At 48.0% G+C, this 15,611-nt stretch overlaps 1 protein-coding gene across 5 annotated transcripts in view; it reads right to left on the minus strand.

Moving 5' to 3' along the window:
• The window catches only part of pcdh1b (protocadherin 1b), a 170,914-nt gene that overhangs the window by 147,683 nt on the left and 7,620 nt on the right, over positions 1-15,611 (minus strand). For 3 of the 5 annotated variants that reach the window (XM_042060710.1, XM_042060707.1, XM_042060711.1), the window contains exons 2-3: positions 10,568-11,405; positions 5,899-8,088 (exon numbers count right to left, since the gene is read on the minus strand). In XM_042060710.1, the coding sequence (XP_041916644.1) occupies positions 5,899-8,088; positions 10,568-11,395 (3,018 nt within the window). In that variant the 5' untranslated portion in view covers positions 11,396-11,405. The remainder of the gene's footprint in view (positions 1-5,898; positions 8,089-10,567; positions 11,406-15,611) is intronic. The other 2 variants (XM_042060709.1, XM_042060708.1) reach the window with 1 other exon arrangement.

Raw genomic sequence — 15,611 nt, forward strand, 5'->3', positions numbered from 1 at the left:
AAAAACAGGAAGTATGTATAAAGACTCGGAAAAAGCCACATTGTGAGGGGTGGAAAAGACAAGTAATTACCGCAGTGAGATGCATCAACACCTCTTTTTTTCCTCTGCTATTGTTTACTACACTGTTAGGGAAAGTAGAATTGTGAATAAAACTTGTGGGGAATTGTGGATACTTTAGGATGTAAATTTCCATAAAAAATCTCTGACATGTTGACATTGGAAGAGAAGATATAAAACAGGAGCAGAGAAAGATTTACACTCAGTGAAGGTTCCACAGACGGACGCGGAGGAAAGTCATTTCTTCCGTCAAAATGGAGTTTTTTTTATATATTTTATTTCATTTCTTTATTCTCTCTCTCTTTCAGAGCAAAAGCAAACAGCCCTGTGAACTGGAGAGCCAGTGGAGTGGAAATGGCCGGCCCCAAATTCCCCCCGCGGTGTCTGATTGCACACGAAAAAGTGCCAGGCGCAAAGAGCAGATGCAATTTGGCCACGCAACGCCAAAATTGGTGTAATTTCCTCCCGTGAAATGCACACAAAAAGATGCTATCAGTCGCGGACAGGACTCACACAGGTGTGTATCACTGCCAGCCTAATGACTCTCATCTCATCACGCTGTCACACCATGGAAAAAGGCAGAAATAGATAGTCAGTGTGTCTGTGTGTGTGTGTGTGTGTGTGTGTGTGTTTGGGGGGAGAGCAAAAAAAAAGTCCATTATCGGGACTGTGCTCCTTAAAATTAGCTGCCTCTTATTTTAATTAGCTCTGCATTGTTGACGACAAGACATGAATAATGCAACTGTTTGGCTAGTTGCTGTCTCTCCAAGTTCCCTCTAATGCCATTTTACACTTTGCTTATTTGTTTATTATTTTTATTTCGTTTTAGCTTCACCCCCCCCTCCCCCACTGCCGCCATGTTTAGCCGTAAGTCAGAAAAGCCAAATTGCTCAGCAGTCCCTTTCAGCTAATGAAGCTTTCGCCAGAGACAGGCTCTCATTTAGTCATTTAAGGGAGATGGAAAAGGTGGGCACACAACCGAGATAAGAGTGGATATTTATACCCAGGACAACTGCTAGTCCTATTGGACGCTGCCGATGGACCAATCACACAGTGAGCTTTGTAAGCCCATCTCCATAATTGAGTCAGGGCCTGCAGAGAAAGACACTTCCAGTCTTCCTGTGATTGCCCTGACCAGGACCTGGCCAAAACATTAGAGCAGGGGGCAGAGAGAGGGAGAGGGGGAGGAAGAGGAGGAGTGAAAGACTGAGAGAGGCATGGGTGAAGGAGAAAAGGAGAGAATTGAAGAGGCAGAAGGGGTTAAAGCAAGAGGGAGAGAGTACATGGAGTGCCACAGAATGGGACAGTGTTTTTAAGTGAGAAGGACATAAAAACAAACGGCAAGGCAGACAAACAGAAGAGTTTGTGTGGGTGTGTGTGTGTGTGTGTGTGGCCTTCTTTACATGACATCTCCATATCTCAAGACAAGGAAACACAACCAAACAGCAGGTAAAGACAGCTTGACAAACTGACAAAGACTTGTGGCAGATGCAGCTCCACTTTTGTCATCACTTCACTCTTGAAATGCAAAATTCAGACAGCACTCCCTCATCTCTCACCGGCAATAAAGTCAAACACACACACACACACACACACACACACACACACACACACACACACACACACACACACACACACACATGCACACAGACACAGACAGACACAGACACACATCCTTTGAAACAGCTCGTTCTCCTCCTCGTTGTTCTATTCCAGGCTGTTGTTACACCTCCAGAAACGTTCCCCCCGGTTCCCTCCACATCAGAGAGCCACAGGTGAGCAGAAGATGAACAGTGGGCTCCGCCGGCAGAACTAGGAGTTGTCAGAACGGATCTGTGCGGACATCAACACCAGTGCACCCCCGCTGACACGCCAGCCTTGGCAAAAGCAAATATTAGCCGCGTGCTCAGCCTGAATAGGAGCCGCTGGCCAGCCCGGTGGAACACTGCGTTAACATGCAAGGCGTTAAGGCAAGCTAGACACGCACCGAGAGAGAGAGAGGGAGAGAGAAGGAGAGAGGGAGAGAGAAGGAGAGAGGGAGAGAGAAGGAGAGAGAGAGAGATAGGGAGAGAGAAGGAGAGAGGGAGAGAGATGGGGGGAAAATCATAATGCCCCAAGAAAGCATGCGCACACACACACGGACACACACACACATACACATCTGCTTTGATGCTCTCTATTTCTCTTTCTGCTGCTTACACACACACACACACACACACACACACACACATATGAACACACACTCACACATACATGTAAACACAGACACACATACACACACACACCAACTGCATGCAGAGAACCACTGATTTAAAGCTGCAGAATCCCCAGGCGTTTGTTAGTGGGAGAACGTTAAGACACGTAAAGATAGGTGGACATAAAGGACTCCAGGTACAGTATTCTCTCCTTTCATCATAGAGGTGAGTGGACGACCCCCCCCCCCCCCCCCCAGCCCTCCCACATCCTAGCTAATCCATTCATGAGATGTGTGATGATGTGGACATTACCAGACAACACAGCTACGGAGTGTCCATTTCCAGCTTATGCGGGCATTACTGTGAAGCAGGAGACGGGACGAGAGAGGTGGGGTGGGGTGGGTGCTTATTGGGGGGAGCGAGGCCTTGCTTCTTGAATACATGAATAGACAGACAGACAGTCCGGCTCTGGCTGTGGCAAGCCATTAGCATAGAGCACTGACTAGGTGGGGAGGGAGGAGAGGAGGGGCGTGTGGAGAGATGGAGACATGAAAGGATGTCACGGCTAGCCGGGCCAAATGGTACGTCCGTCTGCCTGACCTGGCGCTAAGCCTCACACTTCTGCTATGCCCTGGAAGCCTCTCTTTTAGGACCCTCTTACGAAACACCCAACCCCCCACCACACACACTCACACACAGCCCACCCCCCACCGCCCCCACACCACACACAGCCCACCACTCCCATGATTCACACCATCCACGCTTACCCTCTGCACACACACACACACACTCACACACACACAAACACGCAAGCATATACACGCATGCATACACACACACACACACACACAAAGACACAGACACACACACAGACACACGCACACACTCATACACACAGCCCACCTCCCCACGTTTCACACCATCCACGCTTACCCCATACCCCCTACCGACTCACACCCACACACACACACACACACACACACACACTCTCTTCTCCCCTGCATGGGCTATGAGTCAGCAGCGGCCGGTCACTCCGTTTCCATGACAACTGCACAAGCTGAGGGCAGAATGGACGCCTCTGGAGCGGCGCGGCAGACGCCGACAGAATTTCAATAGTCGGACGGGAGAAGCGAGGGGGGTGGGGGGGTTGAAGGGCTGTATACGGACAAAACTACACCTTTGTAATCCACTCAGTGAACCCTCATCTCCTCACCTCTGGTGTGCAGGAGGATGGGAGAGTAGAGGGAAGGCCTGGGCCCCTTAAGTGTCAGCACCTGCTTACTGCGTTTTTCCAAACACCACCCTCCAGTCCTTTAAAAGCCACCCGCTGTGCTTGACTGAGTGGGCTGCTAGGACCTGCTGGGGAAGAAACTCTTGGTAATTCCTTTTGGAATGTGGCTGTGATTTCAGCCTCGTTCGACATGAATGAACACACTGAACGCTAATACACTCGCCAGGCACAAAGACATGGCGTAATGCCTTGTTGACTTTTGTTTCGAGGGCCTCTTTCCGTTTCTGCGCGAGATTCCACAGATGAAGCAAAGAGTTTATCAAACAGGGTTTGGAAGGAGAGGGGGCGATTAAGGCTATGTGCTGTTGACAGCCTGCTATTGTTGCTCTTGGAGGGACAAGAGAATAAACCAAACGGAAACTAATGAAAAGAAGACTTCAATGTTGGCTGTGCACACAACCCCAGTTTTATAGGACGATTATTATGTGCTTACAGACGTCTGGGAGTAGCCTCCATGCTAATTCTTATCCAAGCCTTTCTTGGGGGGTGAAGTGAGTAGCAAGCTGGTGAGATTTCTTAGCAGCAGTGTGTTGTGAGTGTTAGTCAATCCCCCAAACCAAACCCATGCTTGACTTAGCGCTGTTTTGTGAAGCAGCAAATGTTCTAGACAGTGTAAATGAACAAATGAAGATGGAATACTGTACCTTAGAGTCTCAAGTCCCCCACCACTCAATCCACCGTGACAATGCAGATGCCATGAACGCACAAAAAGATGATTTTTACTGTATTTTCAGTTTGTTTTTTATTGAAATAAATGTCCTTTTGGAATTAGAAAAAAAAGGAAAACTTTGTACAAAACTTTGTTCATAATACAACAGATTTTCAAATTAGCAATACCACAAAATGGAAAGCAAAACAAATACACATAGAGTGTTGAAGCCAGAATGAGGCGGGATATTGCTGCAGCTTTAAACGCAGTTCAGTTGACGTTGTAAGCAGAGGTCAGAGGTCACATGATTTCTGTATGAATGGTATGGGATGCCTGTGTGTGTGTGTGTGTGTGTGTGTGTGTGTGTGTGTGTGTGTGTGTGTGTGTGTGTGTGTGTGTGTGTGTGTGTGTGTGACTACGTCTGTGGATATTCTATATAGTCATGTATGCCAGAGCAGAGAGTAATAATCCTTCATTGTGAAATATCTAGTTACTGATGCAACCTTCTGAGTAACCAGTGTAAAGTAACCAGTGTAAAAAAAAGAAGAAAATAGCACGCTGCCAGCAACAAGAACACAATGGGAAAACAACAATGACAACAAACATACACAAACATAAAATTATATTCACAAACAATATGTACATCACCCATTCACCTCTCAACACGATTGTCAACATGAGGTCATATAATAACAACAGTTTCCTTCTTTCGTATTTCTTCTCCTTTCACAGTGGTATGTGACAAGACATAAATCACACCTTACCGGAATCCATAACTTATAACTGGCCCATAACGCACTGACATGGGAAGCTCGTTATGGCCATACGTTTAACGAGCCCTCGTATGCACATTAAATAAAGCAAGGCACTCACAGTCTATGCAGTAGAGGGGGTAGAGGCAGGGGCATATTACCTGCCATTAATCTGTGCAAACAATTTACTTAAGCTCCGCTAAGACGAGAGCGAAGTAATTAAAGTCGTTTTTCAAAGGCCTGACGGGGTGCGTGTGTGTGTGTGTGTATGTGTGTGTGTGTGTGTTATGGTCCGGCTCGAACACACAAAAACACCTAAGAGCCTCAAACTACACGTGTGCTTTTCTTTCTCCTCAGTGCTGCCCCTTCCCAATCCAAACCCAACAGAGGGTTGCTAGACTCGACAGAAGACAAACCAGGGGAAATGCCCTTTGCCAAATTGCCTGCATGCCTTAAAATGCTCCATTCTCCAGAGTAAGGCATGTATTAATAACATGAAAGAACAAACATGAATCGAACGATTCTCCTTTGAGCATGTCAGTGTACACTGATTTAAACATTTGAATGATCTCTTCAGAACACAAAATGGAACAAAACAAACTGAAACAAAATATTGTGTCAGATCCTTCACTTAATCCCAGATAGTTATTTGAACATAAATTACGTCAAAGTGTAAAGTGTATCCTTATCATAAGGTGAAACACAAAACTATGAAAATGAACAGTAAAATGAAAAAAAAAAAACACAAACCATAATCCGTCACGATAAACTCGTCCTACTGCGCTAAAGAGTGACATGCTCACTCAGCTGTGAATCAGTGCAACTTTGGCTTCTTGTGATTTATATATAGCTCTTTTTGTTTTCATATACATTCAGTCCGATTCCCTACCAAACATCGTCGCTCCAGATTATATTCCCGTTGTACCGTGGCGCGCTTATGTAGTAGTCGCCTACCTGTTTGTTGCTGTATTTCGGTGGGTTGGCCGTAATCCTGTAATCCGAATACTGGTCCGACCCTGTCGAGCTGTTGTCTCCCGTTCCCACAAAGGTGTTGGTGGCGGGGAGGTCCTGAACGGCCTGGTGCTTCTTGGAGGCTGACGGGGACTGCGGCTGAAGCTGGATGGAGGGTAGAGGGGAGTTGGAGCGGTAGTGCCTGCCCAGGTCCGGACTGCCCGGGGGGTAGTTAAGGGGCAGGTGGATCCTGGGGCTGTCGTTGACACTGTCGTTCATCAGGTTGAACTTGAGGCCTTTCTGAAGGCTGGCCTCCTCGTCCTCCTCTAAGGGCTTGGCGGGCTTGGGCGCCTTGTTCTTCTTGCCCTTCTTGCTCTTGCTGCTCTTGGGGCCCTGCTTTGGAGCGTAGAGGTCTTTGCTCTCTTTCTTGCCCGCCTGGTAGCCGCTCTTGGTCTCCTTCTGGAGCCGATGCCTGATCACCACCACGACCACGATGACTAGGATGACCCCAGCCAAGCCAGCCAGGCTGCCGTACACGATGTTGCTTTGCTGGAGGCGCAGATACTCGTGGGGATCGCCAGCGATGTCGGTCTCCAGTGGCGTGTACAGGCTGTGGCCCACAAGGGACTCCACCAGGGTGACATTCCCGAGGGTCTCGTTCACGAAGATGTGTACCAGGGCGGTGGTGTGGCGTGGAGGCTTGCCCTTGTCCTTGACGCGCACCACCAGCCGGTGAAGGCCGTTGTGTTTGCGGGTGAACTCCTTGGTCAGCGTGATCTCACCCTCGCTTTGGGAGATGCGGAAGAGGCCGTGCGGATTGCCACCAATGATACTGTACTCGAGCTCTGCATTGGGCCCAGTGTCCATGTCCTCGGCCTCCACCCTCTCCACGTGAGTCTCAGGGCTCGTGAGCGGAAGGAGGAACTTGTACGTGGAGTTGGCGGGTTTGGTGACGTAAGGGGCGTTGTCATTCTCGTCCAGGACATTAATGGTGACGCCCACATAGGAGGAGCGAGGCGGGTCACCTCCATCGACCGCCTTCAACCGGAAGGTATAGGTGCTCTCCTTCTCCCGGTCGAAGGAGATGCTGGACAAGATTGTTCCCGTTCCATTCTGGATGACAAACTTCCCATTGTCCGGCTCCACCGACAGACTCACTTTAGCATTATCGCCCTTGTCTGCATCCATAACGGTCACCATGCCGACAGGACTGAGCGGGGGCATGTTTTCAAGGACGGAGAAGCTGTATCCGCTCAGCATGAATTTGGGGTCGTTGTCGTTGCGGTCCAGCACTCGGACCACAACGGTGGCTGTCCCCCGTTGACTTGGGACACCTTTGTCTGCAGCGGCCACATGGAACTCGTACTGTTCTTTGTGCTCGCGATCGAGCTGGTTCAGAACACGGATCTCGCCAGTGTTGGCGTTGATTTCAAAGAGCCCCTTAATGGACGACTCCATGATTATGCTGTACGTGAGTTCAGCATTGGTGCCACTGTCTGCATCAGATGCAACTACATCCAGAACTTTATCACCAGGTTGGTTCTCTTCAGCAAATTCCACCTCAAATAAGGATGGGGAGAAGATGGGAGCATTGTCGTTAGTGTCTGTGACTTGGACTTTCAGTGAGTTTGTGCTTGACAGAGCTGGGTTGCCTGAGTCAACACCCACTATCTCGATCCTGTAGTCCTTGATGCGCTCGTAGTCGAGCAGCGTCGTTGTCTGAAGGAAGTACTTTCTCTTCTTCTCGTTGGCCGACTCACTGGCTCGGGTCAGCTGAAAAGGCACATCTCCGGCCACCACGCAGGTTACAATGGCGTTCTCCCCCTCATCTCGGTCCGACACCTCCACCAGCGCCACAGGGGTACCGACGGGCGTGTCCTCTGAAATGTTGGCCACGCCATCCTCGTGGGTCACCAGTCCGATCCCGCGGATAGTGATGGTGGGCGCGTTGTCGTTCTGATCCTTGATGGTGATGGTCACCTGGACCTTGGAGCTCTTGACCGGAGGGCCTTGGTCTTTCGCCACCACATAGAACTTGAGAGCACCGACCTCCTCTCGGTCCACTAGGCCCTTGACGTAAATTATGCCCGTCGTCCTGTCGATGTTGAGAAGCCTCTGCACCATAGCTGAGGCCTGGTGCAGGCTGTATGTCACCTCTCCATTTGGGCCCATGTCAGAGTCATTGGCTTTCACCTGCAAGACACACAAGATACATCTTAGTTAATGACATAACACAGACCACACCTAAACACAATTTTTATTTTTCAGCATAGTCACAAACCCTCCAGAAATGGCTGTAAATATATAATAAGATAACAGCATTCTGGCACAGGGCTGCTGTTACTGCTGCTGTCTCCTATTAAGCTAGGGCCAGTCTAAACACAATAATAGTGATTGTCGTACACTCCATTGACATCCATGCGAGAAATGAGGCTGAACGTTAATCAGTTCCTCACATTATTATAAAACACTTGTTCAAGCAAGGCCATTAGAGGGGGATTGAAACAAGTGACAGCGCGGCGCAGGCAATGGATGGCACTGGCCCACACATAGTAATCCCTGCCCAAAATAAGACTCATCTAGCGGGGAAGCTCATCCCCAGACTGCACTGGGGTAATTAATAAACGACATGAGCCTCCCAGAGAAATGGCTGTCCTTCCCCTCTTTCTTTCTTTCTTTCTTTCTTTCTTTCTTTTTTTTCACCACTTCTACAGAAAGCAAATAATCACTTCATAAACGAAAATATGGTTGGGAGGCTGAGATAATGTTGCTGTTGGTTACATTTTCCCCTGTGGAAATCCTTTAAATAACCTTCAATGTCCACAACCTTAAAGTCAGTAAAGACCATTACAAGACTCTTGGCTTCTTACAAGTGCAAGCGACATTCCTCGTTAGTCATGTTGCATTTCCTGTGGCTCTGCACACCACTGCTCACTCCACACAAACTACCACGAGGGAAATACGTAACCCCCTTTGCATTACAGAGCTCGGCTTTAATCTCAGTCAATCATAAGATTATGTACGGGGCTTATGTTATTATTTTTCTATGTGACTCATTCCCATTTCATGCGCAAAACAAACTGGTAAATTCATTTCACTAAATGTGCGTTTGAAGAGCTTTCCAGTAAAGGGGCCTGAAATACTTGATTGCCACTTCTAGTCCTCTAAACTCGTGAAATGAGGCAATTTTCATAATTCACTATTTGCTTGCATCTGCTCCCTCTGAAAGCTTATTAGAAAGAGGAGGCAAAGGGATGGGATGGGGGGAGGAAAATAAATAAATAGAAATGCTTGACACACTCTTTGAAAATAACATGGAGGCATGGATTAATTGTTGACTGGGAGATGAACAGTCTTTAAAACAATTTTATGCCTGGACACTTGTCTCTGTTGGCTCCTGGCGAACATCTAGCTGCATGCAAAGTCTAATCTTAACCCTGCCCAGTGCTTGTGTGGACACTCAATATGTAATTCAGACATCCTCTCCCACAATGCAATCCGAAATGCAGGTTAGCTAGCCTGCTTTGTTAACTTTTACTGCGCCATTATGGATCTGACCCAGGGACAGAACAGGAGGAGGCCGCCTCCTCGTTCTGCAAGGGTGTCTGTGCGCTAGCGAGCGGGCTTTTGAGTGCCTCTCTGCAGCTGCATTCAGACGGCCCCTCTGTCTCTCTCTCCTTCTCTTTCTCGCCCGCTACCCTTTACCAAACCCCTTTTTTTATCCGTCGGCCCACCGAGCCTCTCATTGTGCCGAGAATACCTGAACAGAGAGCGCGCCTGAACAATACGCCGTTTCAGGAGCCCGAGCTGCCATTCCTTTTCATAGAACATGCCTTATTCACTTCTAACTTCTGATAACACAGGATACCAGACTGCGGCTTTCATTAGCTTGTCACGACAGTCTGGATATATAGATGTTTTGACAGACTACTGTTGCAGTTCCTGGTTTAAAGTCATATGGCTGTCTGATTGTCTTTTTCACGATAGCGTGACCAAACCTCAAACAAGTCCTGTTCATCGACTGCAACCATAATCTGTCATCCTGTTTAGCTGGAATAGATATTTGCATGATGATTTCACCTGCATAACTTAGAAGACAAGCTTGTTGGCAATAATCCAACATTTTATTAGGGATGCACGGTATTGGATTTCTGCCAATATCCCATAGGCCGATATTTTCATACTCATTTTGCCTTATTAGCTGATGTCGATACTGAAAAACATTTTCTTTTTCTTTTCAAAGTCTCTCCTGTACTAGAATGAACCTATCACTCTTATTGAAATGTTCTAGCTGTTGCATACAGACATACAATTTTAACTATCATTAATTCCACACTAAATTTATACTTTAAGAAATGTACACTCACTCATGAAAAATAATGAAATCATTGCAACATGGTGTAGATATAAAATATGCAATTAGATATGTAAAATTTAAAATGGATGAGAACTTTAGCATGATAGATTTGATTGTGTATAAATAAACTGGCTGTTATAAAGTAAAGTAAAAGTTAAGTGACTGTGTTCTCCTTATGTGCAGAAGTATGTAGCAGATGCTTCTATCCAAAGACTTCCAAAAGTTGTTTTTTTTAGCTTCACCATGGCCGCCATTACTGATACTCTGGCCTACTTCAGAGACCATCATTTCACCTTTAATCTCTCCTATGATTACCTGCAGGACAGAGTGACCTGTGGGGCTGTTCTCCAGCAGCTCGGCCTCGTAGTGCGACCTCTCGAAGCGGGGTGGGTTGTCGTTGACGTCGGTGACGGTGACGCGCAGCAGGGCGCTGCTGTAGCGGGCCGGCTGCCCTCCGTCCGACACCTTGATGCTGAGGTCGTAGGAATCGCGCGCCTCGCGGTCCAGGTTGCCCAGTACGATGAGCTGCGGCAGCTTCTCATCCGTATCCTGCGCCACTTGCAGGCTGAAGAGGCTGGCGGCATCTAGTGGCGCGGTCAGCGAGTAGTCAGCAATGCTGTTGGAGCCCGAGTCCTTGTCGGTGGCGGTGGGGATGGGGAAGAGCGTGCCCACGTGCGTGTTCTCTGGGATGGACAGGGAGAGGATTGGCGAGGAGAACTGAGGCGTGTTGTCGTTCAGGTCCATAATCTCGATGCGGCCCTCAATCAGGCGTGGGCTCTGGCCTTTGATGAGGTCGGTGATGGATACCTCGAACTCCAGGTAGCAGGGGTCACCTTCAAACAGATAGCGGCAGTCCTTCAGGGTCTCCCTGTCGATGGGGACCTCGGTGGTGTAGATGTCCCCGGTCTTGCCGTCCACGCGCAGGTAAGGGGTGCCGACCTCCAGCTTGTAGAGGTGACCCGTGTCCGGCAGGCCCTGGTCCGACGCCAGGCTGCCTACCAGCGTGTTGGGCGGCATCTCCTCGTTCAACTGGTACTGGATGCCCGTGACGGCGGAACAGAGCGAGACCAGAAGCAGCAGCGTGATCCACACCAACGTGGCGCCCCGTCGCTGCGACATGACACCGCCGCGCTGAGACATCATCAGTCTGCTGCTGGAGACAAACACACAAGACAAACAAACAAACAAACAAGATGAGACATGTGTTCTCTTGGCAGCCGACACGACTCGCTAACGTCCCCTGGCCGTGCCGGGAAGCCTTTTAACGCGGGACTGAAGGGGAATTTTGCGAGGGTGGTGATACTTGAGGATTTATGACTGATCTTTTCTCTTTTACTGTAAACTCCTCTCCCGTGAGGCTCTAAATGTGTCAGAAACAATTGCTGATGCTCAGCCCTACATTTCACTCAGTTCACACTAAGCCCTGTCTTTAAAACTCAACTGCCAGGTTACACTATAGTGAACTAAAAGCACCATTCGGATCATCAGCTGTCAATAGAAGACCAATCTAAGGCCATCATGAAAGACAACATCAAAACAGATACAGCCAACAGTTCACTGGCTCAGATCCTATCTGGCAACCTGCCTTCGTTTGGTGTACAATTACAATACCAAATGCAAGATCCTGATCTTAACTTCATGGTGGTGAAAGCTACAGTATATTTTGTTATTGCTTATCGTAATGTGGGCATGCTTGCCTAAAGGCTTCTTTAGAATTACAGAGGTATTCCATCTAAAGATTTCCCAGCAGGCTTCGGCTCTGAGAGGCTTGAAATCAGAGATTGGGATCTTCATGATGTCAGTAAAAATTATAAAGGCTTCTGTAGAATTACTGAGGTATTCCATATTAATGTTTTCCAGTAAGGCACAGCCTTTAACTGGAGGCTCAAAATCAGAGATTAAGATCTCCATGATGTCTGTAGAAATTATAATTATAAATAGATCAGACAGCGGGGAGGGGAGATTTGTTGTCAAGTGTCTAGCTAGCGCTAACGTGATCAACAGGTTTTACATGTTGTAAGTTACATGTTGAAAAAAATATTGCTATCACGGTAGATGAAATGTTGAGCGTGACCGCGTGATCACAGCTTTAATTTGCACAGTACACATAAGGTAACCCACTCCTGCATTTGATGCCTAATCTCCTCAAGTTAATTAATTACAACTTTTATTTTTTTAGTGCCCGCTTTGATCCATATTTCCCTATTAATACCACCTGCTTTCACCCACAACTGTAAATTCCATTGGAGACCACCGTTTGCCATCAGCCAGTGACAACTGCCATACAAGTACACACAGACAGACAGACACACACACAGACACACACACACACACACACACACACACACACACACACACACACAGGCAGATGGGTCACATGGGTTAATCTACTGGTCTCCTCTGTCACGTCTCTAATTTGTGAAAGCTCAGTGGTCCTCCCTCACTCCGTCTTTCTTCCTGTCTTATCTCCACCTCTCAGAGAGCACAGATGACCACCCACACTTCCTCTTCAGCAGCAGCATCCTCTCCACTCCCCCCACAAAACACCCCACATACCCCCCCCCCCCCCTCCTCACTAGGACCGCCTCCCCACATCCCAGCAGAATAACATCATCAGCATGCAGAGAGAGAGAGAGAGAGAGAGAGAGAGGGAGAGAGAGAGAGAGAGGGAGAGAGAGGGAGAGAGAGAGAGAGAGGGAGAGAGAGAGGGAGAGAGACAGAGAGAGAGAGGGAGAGAGACAGAGAGAGAGAAAGAGAGAGAAATGTTTGACGTTTAAAACCCGTACATTGTACAATCACTCCTGCAGGACTCCTAGAGAGGCTCCAACCCAGTGCTAGTGCCTTAACTACACCCACAGTAGTAATAGTGGCAGAGCAGCAAGTACATAAGCACATCTCACCAGGTAAACAAAACACGGGAGAGAGAGAAATAGAGACGGGCGGTAATAGAGAGAGAGAGAGAGAGAGAGAGAGAGAGAGAGAGAGTGTGTGTGTGTGTGTGTGTGTGTGTGTGTGTGTGTGTGTGTGTGTGTGTGTGTGTGAAAGAGAGGGGGGGGGTGAGGGGGAGAGAGAAAGAAAGGTGGTGGTGGTTGGTAAAACAGGATGATAAATAAGAACAGGATGAGACCGGCTTCTGCTCTGCTCTACACACACACACACACACACACACCACACACATTGTATCCCTAAGATGGAAGGCTATGAAAAAACTCCTCTATTCTTATTCTGTGGTAGGATACACCAGCTCATCACTATTCAAACAGGCTCTTATTCATCGCAACATCACCCGCACAGATGCACGCACGGGTGGAATAGAGTTTGTGTGTGTGAGTGTGTGTGTGTGTGTATGTGTGTGTGCTGTGGACGGGGGGTTGTTATCTTGACTGCCACTGCAACATTTCCCATCTCAGCAAGTGTGTCCACTTTGATTAAAAATAATAATAAAAAAAATAATAATAATAATCTCCAAGCCTATTTTATCCAATAAGGTTGTGGTTTCTACTTTGATGTATTCCACAGCTCTGAGTGGGAGCTACTCTGTTCTGTAAGACGCTGGTCGCCTAACGCGCCTCTCTTTAATGATGCCGCATCCAGCGGAGAAGGTTCCAGATACTCGACCCCACACTGAACCCAGACTACTGCAGCTAACAGAGCAGCGCACCCGGCCCGCAACAGAGCCAGAACCGGCCCAGATGCATCCTAGAGTCAGCCGTGCTCTACATGCTGGGACACTGAAGTGCATGTCATGAGTGAAGACTAACCAAACAAACAAACAAGAAACACACACACACACACACACACAGACACCAGACACCCACACACACACACACACGCAGTAGTGGCAATTACTGTCTTGTCTGGACAGGTCTCTCAGTGAAAAGAGCCATCATGTAGAGTGCTGTCAACGCATGTGGATGCGACAACAGATAAAGCAAACCGGAAATCACTCCACACCCGCACGGAGAGGATCCAGAGCGGGACAAATCACGTCACACATGGAGACTGCACACACTATAGAGAACCCAAAAAAACAACAACAAGAAACATACTGCTAATAACGCAGGACGCGGTCACACCTCTGGCTTACTGTGAGACGTAGGTATTTGTAGGCTTAGTATGACAAAATAAAGACAAATTTAGGTACACGTCATACGTGCCATAGGTGTTCACACACACACACACACAAGCACACACACACACACACACACACACAGTACGGCACTAGCTCATAAAATGTGAGCAAACATGGCAAACTATGGAACGCCCACGTGGAAGAGTGTGTGGAGCAGAACGGAGCGCTAATGAGAGAAAGATGGATGGAGGTGGAGATGTGATCTCCCAACACCAACGCCAGCCTGACGACGACAGGGAGGAAAAGAGAGAGAGAGGGAGAGAGAGAGGGAGAGAGAGGGGTAGAGAGAGAGAGAGAGAGAGAGAGAGAGAGAGAGAGAGAGAGAGAGAGAGAGTGGGGTGAGAATTCTCACTTCTCATTACTCCTATGCTCTAATTCGGGATCTGTCGAGACAGCCGCCAATGACACACTTCTGTAAGAGAGGGCTAATTAAAAGCGCCGTGTTACAAAAAATACGGAGGAAGAAGAAAACCAGGAAGAAAAACATGAGGTTTGAGGGAGACGTGCGAATGCCTCGGCACTCAAATAACATGGTTTCCATGGCTTCCAGGGGTCAGACGGCATCGTTGGCATTTCACACGGTCCTGGGGGGCAGTGAGGGAGCGGGGAAGCGAGATTCTCTACGGCGGGTGGTAAAAAGCAGGTCACCATCAGACGTCTCAGAGAGTGACCTGGCAGGGCAACGCGCTTCTCTATTTTCATTTAACAGGCCAGAGCTACCGGACAGAATATTAAAACCCAGCCAGGCACCATAATAAATAAACAATAGCAAAGACGCGCAAATATAAATATGGAGGGAGAAAGAAAGAGAGCGACTCTCGTACATGCCATCGCACAACACACTGTAGGATATTCTATTCTGTGTTTTTATTATAGGTGGCACTACCTCTGTAATTACAAATGCTTTGACAAAAAGTCATACCAATACAGCTCTTTATATTGAATGGAATTGAAGAGAGAGAGAGAGAGAGAGAGAGAGAGAGAGAGAGAGAGAGAGAGATGTTTGTTTCCAGAGAGGTGAAAAGCCTTTGGGTTAACCAAACATACAGTGTGCAGGGTTAAAAGATTGACCCGTGTGGCTTAGGGCCTAGTAGTTGGACTTCGGCACTGTATGTCAAGGATGGGAGAGACCTCTCCACTGACGACCTTTCTGTCCCAGAGGTCTCTGCTCTCTCTCTTTGGAGGCCTCACACTGGGCTGGGAAAAGCAGCCTTGTCCACTCCGGAG

Source organism: Alosa sapidissima, chromosome 14 (assembly GCF_018492685.1).
Source record: "Alosa sapidissima isolate fAloSap1 chromosome 14, fAloSap1.pri, whole genome shotgun sequence".
In the NCBI taxonomy this organism is placed as follows: domain Eukaryota; kingdom Metazoa; phylum Chordata; class Actinopteri; order Clupeiformes; family Clupeidae; genus Alosa; species Alosa sapidissima.